General features: G+C 39.6%; 1 protein-coding gene across 2 annotated transcripts; it reads left to right on the forward strand.

Annotated features, from left to right (window-relative positions):
• Nucleotides 1-566: 566 nt before the first annotated feature.
• On the forward strand, nucleotides 567-20,888 carry LOC118944873 (cell wall adhesin EAP1-like). 2 transcript variants are annotated; one of them, XM_036966908.1, is made up of 6 exons: nucleotides 567-665; nucleotides 1,648-1,730; nucleotides 6,266-6,432; nucleotides 16,706-18,025; nucleotides 19,180-19,380; nucleotides 19,569-20,888. In XM_036966908.1, exons 4-6 carry the CDS (start codon nucleotides 17,848-17,850, stop codon nucleotides 20,405-20,407), a joined length of 1,218 nt encoding a protein of 405 aa, XP_036822803.1. In that variant the 5' UTR covers nucleotides 567-665; nucleotides 1,648-1,730; nucleotides 6,266-6,432; nucleotides 16,706-17,847; the 3' UTR covers nucleotides 20,408-20,888. The 2 variants fall into 2 exon arrangements, with proteins under 2 accessions (XP_036822803.1, XP_036822804.1); XM_036966909.1 differs by lacking the exon at nucleotides 1,648-1,730 and having other exon boundaries at nucleotides 568-665.
• The last annotated feature ends 1,828 nt before the right edge of the window (nucleotides 20,889-22,716 follow it).

Consider the following 22,716-nt stretch of genomic DNA (forward strand, 5'->3'; position numbering starts at 1 on the left):
GTGCACCAATGGGGCCCGCTCTGGCTAGAGCAAGGCCCGCCTCCAACCCTCCGACCAGTCAAGAAGACCGAAACGACAAGACTCCACCTACTTTATTCTATGTATAAAAATGTATGTAACCATTGTATAGGCCTCTTTTTCACCTGGCTCCTTGCCGAGTTATGTGAACTAGGTCCGTGCACGTAAAACTGCGGGACAAGATATCTCTGACTCATTAAAACTGTCTTTCGTTACAACTGAAATCCACTCTGTCCAGCGTCCGTGATTTGGTCTCAACTCTCCAGTATTTGAACACTAACAAAGGTCGAGGGTTCGAGACCCGCTCCCTGCCTGTTTCATTACAATAACTAAATTTAACAAATCTCGAGCCTCTCAACATTTGTAGCCTATTGAAGGCCACTATATCTGTAGTGGAAACGTATTTCCGTATTGCCCCAATAATCGTGTCAGATGTAAATGTAGCTGTTTGCTCCTCCTCTTGTGGTATATTGTAAAACAGTCTACAGTTGAGGACCATTCAATATCGCAGTTTTGTTTCCACGGATACGTGTCTAGGGGGGGAAAAGGGGGGGGGGAGAGAGAAAGCACCGGGAGCACCAGGAGGATTACGCTCAGACAGACACGATGCGCGCTTTGGATGATTCGCGACCTTAAACCATTTTCTGGTAAGACTCCAGTTGATCGGATTCATGTTGTTTGATGTACTGCATGGTTAACTGTCGGATATGTATAGTAAGCTTGATGTTTAAGGCTATGATGCAATTCATCACACTTAAAACGTACACCCCGCAGACGCAGATGGTTTAACGGTTTATGAATAGGCGAATTTGATTTGATTCCTAAACCACTTCGTTAGAAAAGCGTATTGGCTTGGAGTTATTTCAATAATCAACCATGTGCTATTACAATGATTACATTGGCCACTGACAAGTGAGAAGACAGGAATTAGTCTGTTTACCTGATGTGTTTGGCTTGAGGTCTATCCTCTTGCCTCTGAACATTGAAGGCAGGTTATCGTCTTTTTTTTGTCATGAATCTTGTTCTGGATGCAGCTCTGCCGAGTGGTCACTAGCTGGCCACAAAGTCTTTACAATCAGATTAACCTACACTCTAACCTTAACCACACTGTGCTAACACTAATACCTAACCCATACCCCTAAATTAAGACCAACGTGCTCATTTTGGTTTTAATACTTAAAAAAAAAACATTATTAGACAATTTTAACTTTGCAGCTGGCCCATCTACAGAAGCAGAACTCGTTTAGTTATGCCTCCATGACAAGACTCATCACAATAAATGTCAACCTGGCATCTTGAAGACCTTTGGCTGTTTCAGTCTATGCGTGGGCAGCGCAATAGCAGTGCGCTAAACGCATTGTGTCAGTGGTAATATGCTAAGTTGAAGTTTGCTGCCACAAATGCATTTTGTAGCTTACTTTTCTGCGTCTTAAATAGTCCACTTCAGTGAGTCATGTCAGCGGCGGACATAGCAGGTCTAGTTTGAACTGAGGCAGAACTGGTGAATGTTTGTCATCAAAGTCTGCATGTGTGAAACTCAAGTGAGGACTGGAATATATGTGTTTTGGTTTAGTATGAGAGGCGGATGTCTGTTGAAAACAGGTCTGGACCTTCTCACCCCCTCTCCAGGTCAACTGTCACACGGACTCACGCTAGCTTTTTCTTGGGGAAAGCAACAATAGATGTTTCATGGATCTCTGTCCACGGAATAAGTAGGTCTATTTAAACTCTCATCTTTCAGAAACTAATAATACTAATAAAGACAAATAACAGATATTTCAGAGAGGTTGGGTTAAATGTGAAAGAGACATTTTAGTTGAAGGCATTCAGTTGTACTGACTAGGTATCCCCCCTTTCATTCAGTTGTACTGACTAGGTATCCCCCCTTTCATTCAGTTGTACTGACTAGGTATCCCCCCTTTCATTCAGTTGTACTGACTAGGTATCCCCCCTTTCATTCAGTTGTACTGACTAGGTATCCCCCCTTTCATTCAGTTGTTCTGACTAGGTATCCCCCCTTTCATTCAGTTGTACTGACTAGGTATCCCCCCTTTCATTCAGTTGTACTGACTAGGTATCCCCCCCTTTCATTCAGTTGTACTGACTAGGTATCCCCCCCCTTTCATTCAGTTGTACTGACTAGGTATCCCCCCTTTCCCTCAGTTGTACTGACTAGGTATCCCCCTTTCATTCAGTTGTACTGACTAGGTATCCCCCCTTTCCCTCAGTTGTACTGACTAGGTATCCCCCCTTTCATTCAGTTGTACTGACTAGGTATCCCCCCTTTCATTCAGTTGTACTGACTAGGTATCCCCCCTTTCATTCAGTTGTACTGACTAGGTATCCCCCCCTTTCATTCAGTTGTACTGACTAGGTATCCCCCCTTTCATTCAGTTGTACTGACTAGGTATCCCCCCTTTCATTCAGTTGTACTGACTAGGTATCCCCCCCTTTCATTCAGTTGTACTGACTAGGTATCCCCCCTTTCATTCAGTTGTACTGACTAGGTATCCCCCCCTTTCATTCAGTTGTACTGACTAGGTATCCCCCCTTTCATTCAGTTGTACTGACTAGGTATCCTCCCTTCTTCTTCTTCTTTTTAAATCATGTTTTATGACTGTCAGACAGGGCAATCGAAATCACATTAACTCCCTAATTGCCACTGTGAATAGTAATTTGAGTTCAAAAGTTATTCATGAATGTGAACCTAAGAACAAGGATAATGAGGACTTAATAGCGTGATTAAACACCTACTGAGGGAGTCAGGGGTGGACGAGGCATGAGTCTCTCTGAATAATAGAGACAATCAATGGCTGCATTCCAAATGGGAGCCTAATTCCCTATCTAGTGCCCTACGTTTGACCGGAGCCCTATGGGCCATGGCACCCTATTCCCTATGGGTCCTGGCCAAAAGTAGTGCACTACGTAGGAAATAGGGTGCCAATTGAGACCAAAGACAATCTTCTCTTCACATGAATATTCATATATTATCTTCATATTAATATTCATATATTCTCTTCACATTAATATTCATATCCCTGTGACTGGAACTCATCAACAGCAGACGTCTGCAATCACTAATTAGTGTTTGTTAGTAAAAACTGGACTTGAAAGAAGCAAGAATATTGGTAGAATTGGAATGGGAGGGAGAGAGAGTGGAAGGGATGGAATGGGAGGGAGAGAGAGTGTAAGGGAGAGAGAGTGGGAGGGAGAGAGAGTAGAAGGGAGAGAGATTGAGGGATAGAGAGTGGGAGGGAGAGAGAGATTGAGGGAGAGAGATTGGAAGGGAGAGAGAGTGGAAGGGATAGAGAGTGGGAGGGAGAGAGAGATTGAGGGAGAGAGATTGAGGAAGAAAGAGTGGAAGGGAGAGAGTGGAAGCGAGAGAGATTGAGAGAGAGAGAGTGGAAGGGATAGAGAGTGGAAGGGAGAGAGATTGAGGGAGAGAGAGTGGAAGGGAGAGAGATTGAGGGAGAGAGAGTGGGAGGGAGAGAGAGTAGAAGGGAGAGAGATTGAGGGATAGAGAGTGGGAGGGAGAGAGAGTGGGAGGGAGAGAGATTGGAAGGGAGAGAGAGTGGAAGGGATAGAGAGTGGGAGGGAGAGAGAGATTGAGGGAGAGAGATTGGAAGGGAGAGAGAGTGGAAGGGATAGAGAGTGGGAGGGAGAGAGAGATTGAGGGAGAGAGATTGAGGGAGAAAGAGTGGAAGGGAGAGAGTGGAAGAGAGAGAGATTGAGAGAGAGAGAGTGGAAGGGATAGAGAGTGGAAGGGAGAGAGATTGAGGGAGAGAGAGTGGAAGGGAGAGAGATTGAGGGAGAGAGAGTGGGAGGGAGAGAGATTGAGGGATAGAGAGTGGGAGGGAGAGAGAGTGGGAGGGAGAGAGATTGAGGGAGAGAGATTGGAAGGGAGAGAGAGTGGAAGGGATAGAGAGTGGGAGGGAGAGAGATTGAGGGAGAGAGTTTGAGGGAGAGAGATTGAGGGAGAAAGAGTGGAAGGGAGAGAGAGTGGAAGAGAGAGAGATTGAGAGAGAGAGTGGAAGGGATAGAGAGTGGAAGGGAGAGAGATTGAGGGAGAGAGAGTGGAAGGGAGAGAGATTGAGGGAGAGAGAGTGGAAGGGAGAGAGAGTGGAAGGGAGAGAGAGTGGAAGGAAGAGAGATTGAGGGAGAGAGTGGAAGGGATAGAGAGTGGACGGGAGAGAGATTGAGGGAGAAAGAGATGAATAATGACAGGGAGAGGGAGAGCGAAAGAAAGAGAGAAGGTGAGATTGAGCTGGACATGGAGATGCCTGCTGGGTGGTTGTCTGGTCTCAAGTGTTTCCCAGGTTTGACATCGAACTGAATACAGACTGAATACAGACTGATTATAGATACATGTTTGTATCTGATATTATCATGTATCTCTGTTTCTGCCTGTTTGTATCTGATATTATCATGTATCTCTGTTTCTTCCTGTTCCTATCTGATATTATCATATATCTCTGTTTCTGCCTGTTTCTATCTGATATTATCATATATCTCTGTTTCTGCCTGTTTCTATCTGATAATATCATGTATCTCTGTTTCTGCCTGTTTCTATCTGATATTATCATGTATCTCTGTTTCTGCCTGTTTGTATCTGATATTATCATATATCTCTGTTTCTGCCTGTTTCTATCTGATAATATCATATATCTCTGTTTCTGCCTGTTTCTATCTGATAATATCATGTATCTCTGTTTCTGCCTGTTTCTATCTGATATTATCATGTATCTGATATTATCATGTATCTCTGTTTCTGCCTGTTTCTATCTGATATTATCATGTATCTGATAATATCATGTATCTCTGTTTCTGCCTGTTTCTATCTGATATTATCATGTATCTCTGTTTCTGCCTGTTTGTATCTGATATTATCATATATCTCTGTTTCTGCCTGTTTCTATCTGATAATATCATATATCTCTGTTTCTGCCTGTTTCTATCTGATAATATCATGTATCTCTGTTTCTGCCTGTTTGTATCTGATATTATCATGTATCTGATATTATCATGTATCTCTGTTTCTGCCTGTTTCTATCTGATATTATCATATATCTCTGTTTCTGCCTGTTTCTATCTGATATTATCATATATCTCTGTTTCTGCCTGTTTCTATCTGATATTATCATATATCTCTGTTTCTGCCTGTTCCTATCTGATATTATCATATATCTCTGTTTCTGCCTGTTTCTATCTGATATTATCATGTATCTGATATTATCATGTATCTCTGTTTCTGCCTGTTTCTATCTGATATTATCATGTATCTGATATTATCATGTATCTCTGTTTCTGCCTGTTTCTATCTGATATTATCATATATCTCTGTTTCTGCCTGTTTCTATCTGATATTATCATATATCTCTGTTTCTGCCTGTTTCTATCTGATATTATCATATATCTCTGTTTCTGCCTGTTTCTATCTGATATTATCATGTATCTGATATTATCATGTATCTCTGTTTCTGCCTGTTTCTATCTGATATTATCATATATCTCTGTTTCTGCCTGTTTCTATCTGATATTATCATATATCTCTGTTTCTGCCTGTTTCTATCTGATATTATCATGTATCTGATATTATCATGTATCTCTGTTTCTGCCTGTTTGTATCTGATATTATCATGTATCTCTGTTTCTGCCTGTTCCTATCTGATATTATCATGTATCTCTGTTTCTGCCTGTTCCTATCTGATATTATCATATATCTCTGTTTCTGCCTGTTCCTATCTGATATTATCATGTATCTCTGTTTCTGCCTGTTTGTATCTGATATTATCATGTATCTGATATTATCATGTATCTCTGTTTCTGCCTGTTTGTATCTGATATTATCATGTATCTCTGTCTATGAAACAGGATTCAGCAGTCATTTATCTACCCAACAGTGACAGATTCATCTGATGTTATCATGTATCTCTGTCTATGAAACAGGATTCAGCAGTCATTTATCTACCCAACAGTGACAGATTCATCTGATTTCTTAGATATTTTTTTGTGGTTGATGCGTTTTGTTTTTGAAAATCTGTTTTGAAATAATATCATATCAAGTATTTATCATTTATATCAAGATATCCCTCAATTAATACTAGAATGGTTGTAGGTATGAAGTCATCATTTCGGGGGATGTACTGAGAGACTACTGTAAATGTAACAAAGAGTCTTCATCGACACGGCCGACCGACCTCCCTGTTTTCCCCCTCTCCCCTCCCTCTCCTCATTCCTCTTCTCCCAGGTTGATTGACAAGCCCGTCGTCTAATCAAATCGAATCGTCGACCATGATTGCAACAGGGGGCCTCCTGCGTATAAACCGGCGCCAGGACTCCCAGCACTCTAAGAACCAAGCTGAGAACAAGAGGAAGAGGAAACAAGCCAAGAGAAAGAAGAACGATGTAGTGGTGGTGGGTAGCATGATGTACTACAATACCCATCATGCTCTGTACTACAATACCCATCATGCCCTGTGTATTGTATTTAGTTTAGAACGATGTAGTGGTGGTGGGTAGCATGATGTACTACAATACCCATCATGCTCTGTACTACAGTACCCATAATGTTTTGTGTATTGTATTTAGTTTAGAACGATGTAGTGGTGGTGGGTAGCATGATGTATTACAATACCCATCATGCTCTGTACTACAGTACCCATGATGCTTTGTATATTGCATCTAGTTTAGAACGATGTGGTGGTGGTGGGTAGCATGATGGACTACAGTACCCATGATGCTTTGTATATTGAATCTAGTTTAGAACGATGTGGTGGTGGTGGGTAGCATGATGGACTACAGTACCCATGATGCTTTGTATATTGCATCTGGTTTAGAACGATGTGGTGGTGGTGGGTAGCATGATGGACTAAACTGGAGAAGTGAAAAATCTTCTTTAGCTTTTAATTTTCTCGATTTCAAAAAGCACAACCTAGATTCGAGCCAATGCGTAGTTCAGCACAACGCGACCCGATGACGTGTTTCTGCGCATGAGCTTAGCTAGCTCACTTCACCAAGACATCACCTACAAGTGTGATCAGGGATTTCTATAGGAGAAGCAGTTTCTAGGCATCTTCATACTTAACCATCTTTGACAATGTGGTGGTGGTTGGTCGCATGGTGTACTAAACTACATTACCCATAATGCTTGGCGTATTAAGAATTCAGCCATAGCAGAATAATTATACAGTTGTTTGAAGTACAGTAGACCAATATAGCTACTACCATAGGTGTCAAAGCGGTGTGCTGGAAAACCTTGGTAGAGCATGGGTGAACTCATTTTAATTCCCTGGCTTTTTTTCATCTTTTATCCAGCCTCACTTCTCAGTTCTGACTTAAAAACAAGAGCTGTGTTGGAATACCCATACTACAATACTGTATACCACATATTAATGAGTATATACTACATTCTGTATACTATTAGCTCATTTTAGTGTACAGTAAATGAACGGTATCCTTTCAGTTGAGCGTACTAGAACTTCGCCTGTCTACCGGAAGTTGATGCTGTTGCTATGCAACCTCTTGCTAGCCTGTTAGCTTAACAAATGACTAGCTAAAAATGTTACGATTTCGAGTGTGTTCAGAAATTCAATCTGGGGTGCCAGAGTGTACTCTGGGCGTTTGTAAATCCAGAGCGTTGTCAGATTGTCCATTTGTAAATTCAGAGCGTTTCACTATCTGAGCATTCAGAGCGCACACTGATACTGGACGCATTCAAAGGCAGTCAAGCACCCAAGCTAACTGGCTCACTGGCTCACTGGCTCACTCTGACCATTTTACTCGCCCTATCAGAGCTGGTTAGGCTGTTTTCGTGTTATCAAATCAAATCCAATGTTATTTGTCACATGCACCAAATACAACAGGTGTAGTAGACCTTACAGTGAAATGCTGAATACAACAGGTGTAGTAGACCTTACAGTGAAATGCTGAATACAACAGGTGTAGTAGACCTTACAGTGAAATGCTGAATTCAACAGGTGTAGTAGACCTCACAGTGAAATGCTGAATACAACAGGTGTAGTAGACCTCACAGTGAAATGCTGAATACAACAGGTGTAGTAGACCTTACAGTGAAATGCTGAATACAACAGGTGTAGTAGACCTTACAGTGAAATGCTGAATACAACAGGTGTAGTAGACCTCACAGTAAAATGCTGAATACAACAGGTGTAGTAGACCTCACAGTGAAATGCTTACTTACAAACCCTTAACCAACAATGCAGTTTTTAGAAAATACCTACAAAAAGTAAGATAACAATAGCGAGACTATATACAGGGGGGGTACCGCTACAGAGACAATGTGCGGGGGTACCGGTGTCGAGGTAATTGAGGTAATATGTACATGTAGGTAGAGTTATTAAAGTGACTATGCATAGATAAAAACAGAGAGCAGCAGCATAGAAGAGGGGGAGGGGATACAAATAGTCTGGGAAGCTATTTGATTGGGTGATCAGGAGTCTTATGGCTTGGGTTTAGAGTCTGTTAAGAAGCCTCTTGGACCTAGACTTGGCGCTCCGGTACCACTTTCCATGCAGTAGCAGAGAGAACAGTCTATGACTAGGGTGGCTGGAGTCTGACAATTTTTAGGGCCTTCCTCTGACACCGCCTGGTATAGAGGTCCTGGATGGCAGGAAGCAATTTACTTTACTGACACCGGCCATATTCACTGGGTATTGAGCGTTTGTAAATTAATCAGTTATTCTGCGCGAGAGTGCTCTGAAATCTATATACCACTTAGCTGAAAAATGATGTGAGTAATAAAGTCAATAAACGTTGGGTTTCACAGTGCTGTAATGCTATGTGGTTCATAAGGACAGAGTAGCTAACATACCGGTACATACTGCTGTAATGCTATGTGGTCCATAAGGATAGAGTAGCTAACATACTTGGTACATACTGCTGTAATGCTATGTGGTTCATAAGGATATAGTAGCTAACATACTGGTACATACTGCTGTAATGCTATGTGGTCCATAAGGATAGAGTAGCTAACATACTGGTACATACTGCTGTAATGCTATGTGGTCCATAAGGATAGAGTAGCTAACATACCGATACATACTGCTGTAATGCTATGTGGTCCATAAGGATAGAGTAGCTAACATACCGGTACATACTGCTGTAATGCTATGTGGTCCATAAGGATATAGTAGCTAACATACTGGTACATACTGCTGTAATGCTATGTGGTCCATAAGGATAGAGTAGCTAACATACTGGTACATACTGCTGTAATGCTATGTGGTCCATAAGGATAGAGTAGCTAACATACTGGTACATACTGCTGTAATGCTATGTGGTCCATAAGGATAGAGTAGCTAACATACTGGTACATACTGCTGTAATGCTATGTGGTCCATAAGGATAGAGTAGCTAACATACTGGTACAAACTGCTGTAATGCTATGTGGTTCATAAGGATAGAGTAGCTAACATACTGGTACATACTGCTGTAATGCTATGTGGTCCATAAGGATAGAGTAGCTAACATACTGCTGTAATGCTATGTGGTCCATAAGGATATAGTAGCTAACATACTGGTACATACTGCTGTAATGCTATGTGGTTCATAAGGATATAGTAGCTAACATACTGGTACATACTGCTGTAATGCTATGTGGTTCATAAGGATAGAGTAGCTAACATACTGGTACATACTGCTGTAATGCTATGTGGTCCATAAGGATAGAGTAGCTAACATACTGCTGTAATGCTATGTGGTCCATAAGGATAGAGTAGCTAACATACTGCTGTAATGCTATTTGGTCCATAAGGATAGAGTAGCTAACATACTGGTACATACTGCTATAATGCTATGTGGTCCATAAGGATAGAGTAGCTAACATACTGGTACATACTGCTGTAATGCTATGTGGTCCATAAGGATAGAGTAGCTAACATACTGCTGTAATGCTATGTGGTTCATAAGGATATAGTAGCTAACATACTGCTGTAATGCTATTTGGTCCATAAGGATAGAGTAGCTAACATACTGGTACATACTGCTATAATGCTATGTGGTCCATAAGGATAGAGTAGCTAACATACTGGTACATACTGCTGTAATGCTATGTGGTCCATAAGGATAGAGTAGCTAACATACTGGTACATACTGCTGTAATGCTATGTGGTTCATAAGGATAGAGTAGCTAACATACTGGTACATACTGCTGTAATGCTATGTGGTTCATAAGGATAGAGTAGCTAACATACTGCTGTAATGCTATGTGGTCCATAAGGATAGAGTAGCTAACATACCGGTACATACTGCTGTAATGCTATGTGGTCCATAAGGATAGAGTAGCTAACATACTGGTACATACTGCTGTAATGCTATGTGGTTCATAAGGATAGAGTAGCTAACATACTGCTGTAATGCTATGTGGTCCATAAGGATAGAGTAGCTAACATACCGGTACATACTGCTGTAATGCTATGTGGTCCATAAGGATAGAGTAGCTAACATACTGGTACATACTGCTATAATGCTATGTGGTCCATAAGGATAGAGTAGCTAACATACTGGTACATACTGCTGTAATGCTATGTGGTCCATAAGGATAGAGTAGCTAACATACTGGTACATACTGCTGTAATGCTATGTGGTTCATAAGGATAGAGTAGCTAACATACTGGTACATACTGCTGTAATGCTATGTGGTTCATAAGGATAGAGTAGCTAACATACTGGTACATACTGCTGTAATGCTATGTGGTCCATAAGGATAGAGTAGCTAACATACTGCTGTAATGCTATGTGGTCCATAAGGATAGAGTAGCTAACATACTGGTACATACTGCTGTAATGCTATGTGGTCCATAAGGATAGAGTAGCTAACATACTGCTGTAATGCTATGTGGTCCATAAGGATAGAGTAGCTAACATACTGGTACATACTGCTGTAATGCTATGTGGTCCATAAGGATAGAGTAGCTAACATACTGGTACATACTGCTGTAATGCTATGTAGTCCATAAGGATAGAGTAGCTAACATACTGGTACATACTGCTGTAATGCTATGTGGTCCATAAGGATAGAGTAGCTAACATACTGCTGTAATGCTATGTGGTTCATAAGGATAGAGTAGCTAACATACTGGTACATACTGCTGTAATGCTATGTGGTCCATAAGGATAGAGTAGCTAACAAATTGTCAGCCAACCATAACGTGTAACGTAACTGATTTGAAAAGTCAGTATTTTATCACATTGCTCAAAATTCTCTTAACATTTTGTCCTAATTAGTTAAAGCAATGAACTTGTATCCGCTTCTCGTCAGACTTCGGCTGCATATTTTCCGCCATTTTCTGAAGAAATGCATTATGGGCCCTTAAAAGCACGGAAATAGTGTCCACTGCTTGTACACGTCATATTGTGGCAAATTTAGTACGACATCCGGGAACTTTTGGCTCACTAACTACATCATACTATGACCAATAAGCATACTAACTATATCCATACTAACTATCTCCATACTAACTATATCTATACTAACTATATCCATACTAACTATATCCATACTAACTATATCCATACTAACTATATCCATACTAACTATATCCATACTAACTATATCCATACTAACTATATCTTTACTAACTACATCCGTACTAACTATATCCATACTATGACCAATAAGCATACTAACCATATCCATACTAACTATATCCATACTAACTATATCCACACTAACTATATCCATACTATGACCAATAAGCATACTAACTATATCCATACTAACTATATCCATACTAACTATATCCACACTAACTATATCCACACTAACTATATCCATACTATAACCAATAAGCATACTAACTATATCCACACTATGACCAATAAGCATACTAACTATATCCATACTAACTATATCCATACTAACTATATCCACACTAACTATATCCACACTAACTATATATATACTAACTATATCCATACTAACTATATCCATACTAACTATATCTATACTAACTATATCTATACTAACTATATCCATACTAACTATATCCACACTAACTATATATATACTAACTATATCCATACTAACTATATCCACACTAACTATATCCATACTAACTATATCCATACTAACTATATCCACACTAACTATATCCATACTAACTATATCCACACTAACTATATCCACACTAACTATATCCATACTAACTATATCCACACTAACTATATCCACACTAACTATATCCATATTAACTATATCCATACTAACTATATCCATACTAACTATATCCACACTAACTATATCCATACTAACTATATCCATACTAACTATATCCACACTAACTATATCCATACTAACTATATCCACACTAACTATATCCACACTAACTATATCTATACTAACTATATCTATACTAACTATATCCACACTAACTATATCCACACTAACTATATCTATACTAACTATATCTATACTAACTATATCCACACTAACTATATCCACACTAACTATATCCACACTAACTATATCCACACTAACTATATCCACACTAACTATATCCACACTAACTATATCCACACTAACTATATCCATACTAACTATATCCACACTAACTATATCCACACTAACTATATCCATACTAACTATATCCACACTAACTATATCCATACTAACTATATCCATACTAACTATATCCACACTAACTATATCCACACTAACTATATCCAAACTAACTATATCCACACTAACTATATCCACACTAACTATATCCACACTAACTATATCCACACTAACTATATCCATACTAACTATATCCACACTAACTATATCCATACTAACTATATCCATACTAACTATATCCATACTAACTATATCCACACTAACTATATCCACACTAACTATATCCACACTAACTATATCCACACTAACTATATCCACACTAACTATATCCATACTAACTATATCCACACTAACTATATCCATACTAACTATATCCATACTAACTATATCCATACTAACTATATCCATACTAACTATATCCATACTAACTATATCCACACTAACTATATCCACACTAACTATATCCACACTAACTATATCCACACTAACTATATCCATACTAACTATATCCATACTAACTATATCCACACTAACTATATCCATACTAACTATATCCACACTAACTATATCCATACTAACTATATCCACACTAACTATATCCATACTAACTATATCCATACTATGACCAATAAGCATACTAACTATATCCACACTAACTATATCCACACTAACTATATCCATACTAACTATATCCACACTAACTATATCCACACTAACTATATCCACACTAACTATATCCACACTAACTATATCCATACTAACTATATCCATACTAACTATATCCACACTAACTATATCCATACTAACTATATCCACACTAACTATATCCATACTAACTATATCCACACTAACTATATCCATACTAACTATATCCATACTAACTATATCTATACTATGACCAATAAGCATACTAACTATATCCACACTAACTATATCCACACTAACTATATCCACACTAACTATATCCATACTAACTATATCCATACTAACTAAATCTATACTATGACCAATAAGAATACTAACTATATCCATACTAACTATATCCACACTAACTATATCCACACTAACTATATCCACACTAACTATATCCATACTAACTATATCCATACTAACTATATCCATACTAACTATATCCACACTAACTATATCCATACTAACTATATCCATACTAACTATATCTATACTATGACCAATACGCATACTAACTATATCCACACTAACTATATCCACACTAACTATATCCATACTAACTATATCCATACTAACTATTTCTATACTATGACCAATAAGCATACTAACTATATCCATACTAACTATATCCACACTAACTATATCCACACTAACTATATCCACACTAACTATATCCACACTAACTATATCCATACTAACTATATCCATACTAACTATATCCACACTAACTATATCCATACTAACTATATCCATACTAACTATATCCATACTAACTATATCCACACTAACTATATCCACACTAACTATATCCACACTAACTATATCCATACTAACTATATCCATACTAACTATATCCACACTAACTATATCCATACTAACTATATCCATACTAACTATATCTATACTATGACCAATAAGCATACTAACTATATCCATACTAACTATATCCACACTAACTATATCCATACTAACTATATCCACACTAACTATATCCACACTAACTATATCTATACTAACTATATCTTTACTAACTATATCCATACTAACTATATCCATACTAACTATATCCATAGTAACTATATCCATACTAACTATATCCATACTAACTATATCCATACTAACTATATCCATACTAACTATATCCATAGTAACTATATCCACACTAACTATATCTATACTAACTATATCCATAGTAACTATATCCATACTAACTATATCCATACTAACTAAATCTATACTATGACCAATAAGCATACTAACTATATCCATACTAACTATATCCATACTAACTATATCCACACTAACTATATCCATACTAACTATATCCATACTAACTATATCTATACTATGACCAATACGCATACTAACTATATCCACACTAACTATATCCACACTAACTATATCCATACTAACTATATCCATACTAACTATTTCTATACTATGACCAATAAGCATACTAACTATATCCATACTAACTATATCCACACTAACTATATCCACACTAACTATATCCACACTAACTATATCCACACTAACTATATCCATACTAACTATATCCATACTAACTATATCCACACTAACTATATCCATACTAACTATATCCATACTAACTATATCCATACTAACTATATCCACACTAACTATATCCACACTAACTATATCCACACTAACTATATCCATACTAACTATATCCATACTAACTATATCCACACTAACTATATCCATACTAACTATATCCATACTAACTATATCTATACTATGACCAATAAGCATACTAACTATATCCATACTAACTATATCCACACTAACTATATCCATACTAACTATATCCACACTAACTATATCCACACTAACTATATCTATACTAACTATATCTTTACTAACTATATCCATACTAACTATATCCATACTAACTATATCCATAGTAACTATATCCATACTAACTATATCCATACTAACTATATCCATACTAACTATATCCATACTAACTATATCCATAGTAACTATATCCACACTAACTATATCTATACTAACTATATCCATAGTAACTATATCCATACTAACTATATCCATACTAACTATATCTATACTATGACCAATAAGCATACTAACTATATCCATACTAACTATATCCACACTAACTATATCTATACTAACTATATCCATACTAACTATATCCATACTAACTATATCCATACTAACTATATCCATACTAACTATATCCATACTAACTATATCCATACTAACTATATCCATACTAACTAAATCCACACTAACTATATCCATACTAACTATATCCATACTAACTATATCCATACTAACTATATCCATACTAACTATATCCACACTAACTATATCCACACTAACTATATCCACACTAACTATATCCACACTAACTATATCCACACTAACTATATCCATACTAACTATATCCATACTAACTATATCCACACTAACTATATCCATACTAACTATATCCATACTGACTATATCCATACTAACTATATCCATACTAACTATATCCATACTAACTATATCCATACTAACTATATCCATACTAACTATATCCACACTAACTATATCCACACTAACTATATCCACACTAACTATATCCATACTAACTATATCCATACTAACTATATCCACACTAACTATATCCATACTAACTATATCCATACTAACTATATCCATACTAACTATATCCATACTAACTATATCCATACTAACTATATCCACACTAACTATATCCATACTAACTATATCCATACTAACTATATCCACACTAACTATATCCATACTAACTATATCCATACTAACTAAATCCATACTAACTATATCCACACTAACTATATCTATTCTATGACCAATAAGCATACTAACTATATCATACTAACTATATCCATATCCTAACCAATAAGCATACTAACTATATCCATACTAACTATATCCACACTAACTATATCCATACTAACTATATCCACACTAACTATATCCATACTATGACCAATAAGCATACTAACTATATCATACTAACTATATCCATATCCTAACCAATAAGCATACTAACTATATCCATACTAACTATATCCATACTATGACCAATAAGCATACTAACTATATCCATACTAACTATATCCATACTATGACCAATAAGCATACTAACTATATCCATACTAACTATATCCATACCCTAACCAATAAGCATACTAACTATATCCATACTAACTATATCCATAATAACTATATCCATACCCTAACCAATAAGCACACGACATACCCAATTCACCTCACAAATAGTACAGCTAGTATGAGTATGCAAAACACAGCTCTAGTTTCTGTGTTAAAATCTATGTTTATCCTAGACAATACATTCCTGAACTCTATTATAATGATGTCATTTCTGTCTCCTTACGAATCCAGGTGAAGGGGAAACTCAACCTGTGTTCCCCGCCTGGGCTGGTGGCCACGGTGGGACTGGTGGTGTTGATGGTTGGGATAGTCATGGCTGTACTGGGCTACTGGCCACATGAAGGCCACAGTCAAGGGTATGCATCCCGGGTATCACCAGGGAAGGAGTGGAGAGACAACAGCAGGATGAGCTACTCCAAGAGCCCCCTGGTGTCTGTCACCTGGAGCGATAATAAGGACAACAACACAGCCAACCAGACTGTTGGGGAGTTGACCAACCACACTGTTGGGGAGTTGACCAACCAGACTGTTGGGGAGTTGACCAACCACACTGTTGGGGAGTTGACCAACCACACTGTTGGGGAGTTGACCAACCAGACTGTTGGGGAGTTGACCAACCAGACTGTTGAGGAGTTGACCAACCAGACTGTTGGGGAGTTGACCAACCAGACTGTTGGGGAGTTGACCAACCACACTGTTGGGGAGTTGACCAACCACACTGTTGGGGAGTTGACCAACCAGACTGTTGGGGAGTTGACCAACCAGACTGTTGGGGAGTTGACCAACCACACTGTTGGGGAGTTGACCAACCAGACTGTTGAGGAGTTGACCAACCAGACAAGTGTCGAGTTGACGAGCCAGACTAGTGTTGTTGTCAATGGAAGTTTATCTGTACTTGTATCTGGTAATGGTAGTGTACTTGTATCGGTATCTACCCCTCCTCCTCCTATACCCTCAGGTAGGTTATTGTATCTGGTAATGGTAGTGTACTTGTATCGGTATCTACCCCTCCTCCTCCTATACCCTCAGGTAGGTTATTGTATCTGGTAATGGTAGTGTACTTGTATCGGTATTTACCCCTCCTCCTCCTATACCCTCAGGTAGGTTATTTTTTACTAAGATATTTGTACTTACAAGACAAATCATTCATTGTGTTGTTCATTCTGTCTGCTTTGCAAAGATCCTCTCGCTCTTATCTTGGTCAGGTCATTATTGTAAAAGAAAATGTGTTCTCAGTGACTAACTTGCTTAAATAAGGGGTAGTCATTTTTCTCCCCCCTCCATCTTCTTCCCATCCTTCAGGTGGGTTGCTCTCTGAGTTCTTGGACAACTATCTGTCCTCAGACCACCTGAAGGTGTTCGGGCCCTTAGTCATGGGGATAGGCATATTTATCTTCATCTGTGCAAACGCCGTGCTTCACGAGAACAGAGACAAGAAGACCAAAGTCATCAACCTTAGAGATATCTACTCCGCGGTCATCGACCTCCACAGCACACGGACCAAGGAATACTCGCCGAGTAACGGACTGGTCCACTACGTGCAGTCCAGAGGTAGTGTTGATTTACAGTGGCAAGATAAAAAGAAGGGGTTCTAACAGGAACCAAGAAGGGTTCTACCTGGAACCAAGAAGGGTTCTACCTGGAAGCATAAAGGGTTCTGCCTGGAACCATAAAGGGTTCTACCTGGAACCAAAAATGGTTCTACCTGGAACCAAAAATGGTTCTACCTGGAACCAAAAATGGTTCTAACTGGAACCATAAAGGGTTCTACCTGGAACCAAAAAGGGTTCTACCTGGAACCATAAAGGGTTCTACCTGGAACCAAAAATGGTTCTACCTGGAACCATAAAGGGTTCTACCTGGAACCAAAAAGGGTTCTACCAGGAACCATAAAAGGTTCTACCTGGAACCATAAAGGGTTCTACCTGGAACCAAAAAGGGTTCTTTAAAATGGTTATCCTATGGAGAAAGTCGAAGAACCCTTTTAGATTATAGATAGCAGCTTATTTTCTAAGAGTGAATAGCTGTTGTTTTTAATGGTACAGAATAATGTATAGAATTACAGTGGCAAGGAAAAGGTGTGTGAACCCTCAGGAATTACCTGGATTTCAGCATAAATATGACATAACATTTGATCTGATCTTCATCTAAGTCACGACGATAGACAAACATAGTGTGCTTAAACTAATAACACTCAAATTATTGTATTTTTCTTGTCTATATTGAATACATAATTTAAACATTCACATTGTAGGTTGGAAAAAGTATGTGAACCCCCTAATGGCTAATGACTTCTCCAAAAGCTAATTGGAGTCAGGAGTCAGCTAACCTGGAATCAATGAGACGAGATTGGAAATTATGTCCCATAAAGAACACTCACAAAATTTGAATTTGCTATTCACAAGAAGCGTTGCCTGATGTGAACCATGCCTCGAACAAAAGAGATCTCAGAAGACCTGAGATTAAAAGTTGTTGCCCTACATAAAGCTGGAAAGGGTTACAAAAGTATCTCTAACACGGTGTGTTCAATAAAGACATGGAAACGTCTAGTTGTTTGTGTGTTAGTTAGTTTACGCAGACTGTGTTTGTCTGTTGTTGTGACTTAGATGAAGATCAGATCACATTTTATGACCCAATTTATGTAGAAATCCAGGTAATTCTAAAAGGTTCACATACCTTTTTCTTCCCACTGTTTGTTTACTCAGGGTCTTTCAACCCCGGTGGAACTCTAGAGCTTGGTGGCAGATCCTGGCTTTCCAACACGGGTCCGGCCACCAGGGGGAGTCCGTCAGCGCTGAGCAGCAGTCCAGACGGCCGTCGATTGCTGGGAGGCAGCGTAGCTGGTCTAGAGACAACCAGACATTCACAGACACTGTCTACAGTATCTACAGGGACCAGAAGTGCAGGTACTGTATATGATACAGTTTCTATAGCCTCGTTTGACAGTCCTGATCACGCGAGATCACTGTCTGTTTCTCTAGATGCGTGAAGAAAAATAGAATGTGACCTCGCATTATAAGAATGGTTGAACAAGCGTACATTGTATATGTTGCAAAATAACTTACATGTACGTTTTCTAATCTTATCTAATCAGGTGTTCGGAGCAGGTGCCCTACCCCAGTCAGTGGGACTCAGAGCAGGCCTCACTCCCCAGTCAGTGGGACTCCAAGCCGGCCTCGCACCCCAGTCAGTGGGACTCAGAGCAGGCCTCACTCCCCAGTCAGTGGGACTCCAAGCCGGCCTCGCACCCCAGGCAGTGGGACTCAGAGCAGGCCTCACTCCCCAGTCAGTGGGACTCCAAGCCGGCCTCGCACCCCAGGCAGTGGGACTCAGAGCAGGCCTCGCGCCCCAGGCAGTGGGACTCAGAGCAGGCCTCACACCCCAGGCAGTGGGACTCAGAGCAGGCCTCGGTCCCCAGGCAGTGGGACTCAGAGCAGGCCTCGCACCCCAGGCAGTGGGACTCAGAGCAGGCCTCACACCCCAGGCAGTGGGACTCAGAGCAGGCCTCACACCCCAGGCAGTGGGACTCAGAGCAGGCCTCACACCCCAGGCAGTGGGACTCAGAGCAGGCCTCACGCCCCAGGCAGTGGGACTCAGAGCAGGCCTCGCACCCCAGGCAGCGGGACTCAGAGCAGGCCTCGCACCCCAGGCAGTGGGACTCAGAGCAGGCCTCGCGCCCCAGGCAGTGGGACTCCAAGCCGGCCTCGCACCCCAGGCAGTGTGACTCAGAGCAGGCCTCGCACCCCAGGCAGTGGGACTCAGAGCAGGCCTCGCACCCCAGGCAGTAGGACTCAGAGCAGGCCTCGTACCCCAGGCAGTGAGGACTGTGTGCCCGACTCGAATCAGGAAGAGGAAAGGGAAGTAGCAGTCGTTCAGGGAGAAGAAGAAGAAGGAAAAGGAGGGGGAGTAACAGTCACCTTTAGCTCTTCTTGATCTGAACTCTGGATACTGTAATCCCCAGCTCTTCAACAGAGGAACCCTAAATAGTTCTGCCTCGGCATGTTATCATTTAGATGGATATGAATAGGAAAATACAGGTAAATAAATAAATAAATCTAGAATCAAGGTGTGGCTTAAGGGAACTCAGGAGATCAGAGGATGCTCAAACCCCATCTAGAATCAAGGTGCGGCCTAAGGGAACTCAGGAGATCAGAGGAGAGGGTGTGATCAGAGTGGCTCCCAGTTCTTCAACAGATATGACATGTCTTGTCATGTTATTCTTTCCCATGTGTTTGGGATTGAGGTTTTTACTGTAGCTGTACACAGTTGATGGCAATAGAACATGGACACTGCTATATTTTTTATTTACCTTTATTTTACTAGGCAAGTCAGTTAAGAACAAATTCTTATTTTCAATGACGGTCTAGGAACAGTGGTGTAACTAACTGCCTTGTTCAGGGGCAGAACGACAGATTTGTACCTTGTCAGCTCGGGGGTTTGAACTTGCAACCTTCCGGTTATTAGTCCAACGCTCTAACCACTAGGCTACCCTGCCGCCCCAATGTATGTATATATATATATATATATATATAAATAAAATATATATATATAAAACCATTTTTTTTTTAGGTCTGAAAGCCATGGACACCGTTGGCTTTCAGATCACCAACATGAGGTGAACCACACCAACAAATCAATATCTAGGTATCTAAGTATTCCAATGTTTTTTTTCAATGTAAGAAATGCAATAATTTGTCTCGATAAAAAAATGTAGATATTATTTGTAAAAAATAAAATACCTATAGTAGAATTGTATTGTTCTGAAATGTTCCTATGAGACACGTCAAGTGTAGATTTAATGAAACTGTGACACAAAATAAAGCTTTAGTTTAATGAAATAGTTTCTAGGTGTTTCTATGTGCCAGAAATGGAATCTCAGGTAGAATATCGTTCAGGTTTTGTGACGAGTTGAGGTGAAAATTAGGTTTCGACTGTTGGATGTATGTTTAATTATGAATAAATAAAGTGGGCTCTAATGTAGATGGCCTGATACATTTAGCTGACCCCCCCCCCCCCCCCCCCCCCTCCCTTGTACATGCTGTACCAAAATAGCAATATTGACATTATTCACACACTCTATTCAATGAAAATCTAGTCAGTGAAAATGGTATTCTACATCAGTCTAACATGGCCATCTAGTGGTGAAAATGTGTTATTGCTTTTTCTGTCAGCCTCAAGGTATTTTATGAAGCGCTCCTTCCTGTGGGTGTGCTTTGACCAGGGGTGCAACTTTCACTGGGGATGGGGTCCCCCCCATATTCTGAAATAGCATTTTTGTCCCCCCCCACAGTTTTATCATTGGAATGTGATACGAAATGTGTCAAGGCTTTAGGACGACGAGGACGCCTCCGACTGGTCATGTAAACTGTTTGGAATGTTTATCAGACTGGATTTAAAAATAATAATAATTATGTCCCCCCCCCCACTTCTAACACTAAAAGTTGCACCCCTGGCTTTAACCAATTACTTTTACCAATTACTTTAACCAATAGGCCGTGTTTGAAATTAATGGGCAAACAATTGAAATCAAGAGAGGTGGCGATAGAGCAGTCGGAACGTTCCGTAGTAGTAGCAAAGATGGTAACAGTATGAAGATAGACTAAAACAAGCTTTTCCAATAGAAATCCTTGATCACACTTGTAGCCACTTTTCTGAGCTCAACTGACCAACAGATGCACCTCCAACAACACATAAAAACTCACATAACACTGCCCCAATTTCTCTCAACCGTGTAAGGGCTTTTTTTTTTCACCGCCTCCCCAAGAGTGCTTGTTAAGAGAGACGCATCGCTGCGGCGCCCCACAAACATTCTGTTCCCCACAAAAAAATGTTACATAAATCATGTAGCAGATATAGGATAAGGTAGAAAGAGGATGTGGCCTTTTCTGTAGCTTACAGGCTGGAGATAAAATGGATGACATTGAGACAGACACATTTTTAAATCATGCCGGTTTCTCCGATAGAGAAACCTAAATGGCGCCCAATCAGGTCAGAATAAAATAGACAATATGGAATGGACAATCAGGCCACCCACAGCTGCTGTCCGGGAGATTCATCCCGTGTGCTAAATTGTCATGAACAGTGTTTTCAAGTTTGTATCTGTATCAATTTGACATAGCGAAAAAAAAATATATATATACTTCTGATTTCACGCTGTGTAAATGTAACCGATGTGAAATGGCTAGCTAGTTAGCGGTGGTGCGCGCTAACTGAGACCTTGAAGTAGTTGTTCCCCCTGTGCT

This window comes from Oncorhynchus mykiss, chromosome 28 (assembly GCF_013265735.2).
Source record: "Oncorhynchus mykiss isolate Arlee chromosome 28, USDA_OmykA_1.1, whole genome shotgun sequence".
In the NCBI taxonomy this organism is placed as follows: Eukaryota; Metazoa; Chordata; class Actinopteri; order Salmoniformes; family Salmonidae; genus Oncorhynchus; species Oncorhynchus mykiss.

Excerpts from the sequence above, each read along its gene's own strand:
- LOC118944873 (XM_036966908.1), top strand. The coding sequence starts at position 17,848 with ATGGGGATAGGCATATTTATCTTCATCTGTGCAAACGCCGTGCTTCAC. Across the intron at positions 18,026-19,179 it reads CCACTACGTGCAGTCCAGAG|GGTCTTTCAACCCCGGTGGA; the intron begins GTAGTGTTGATT and ends TTGTTTACTCAG. Across the intron at positions 19,381-19,568 it reads TACAGGGACCAGAAGTGCAG|GTGTTCGGAGCAGGTGCCCT; the intron begins GTACTGTATATG and ends TTATCTAATCAG.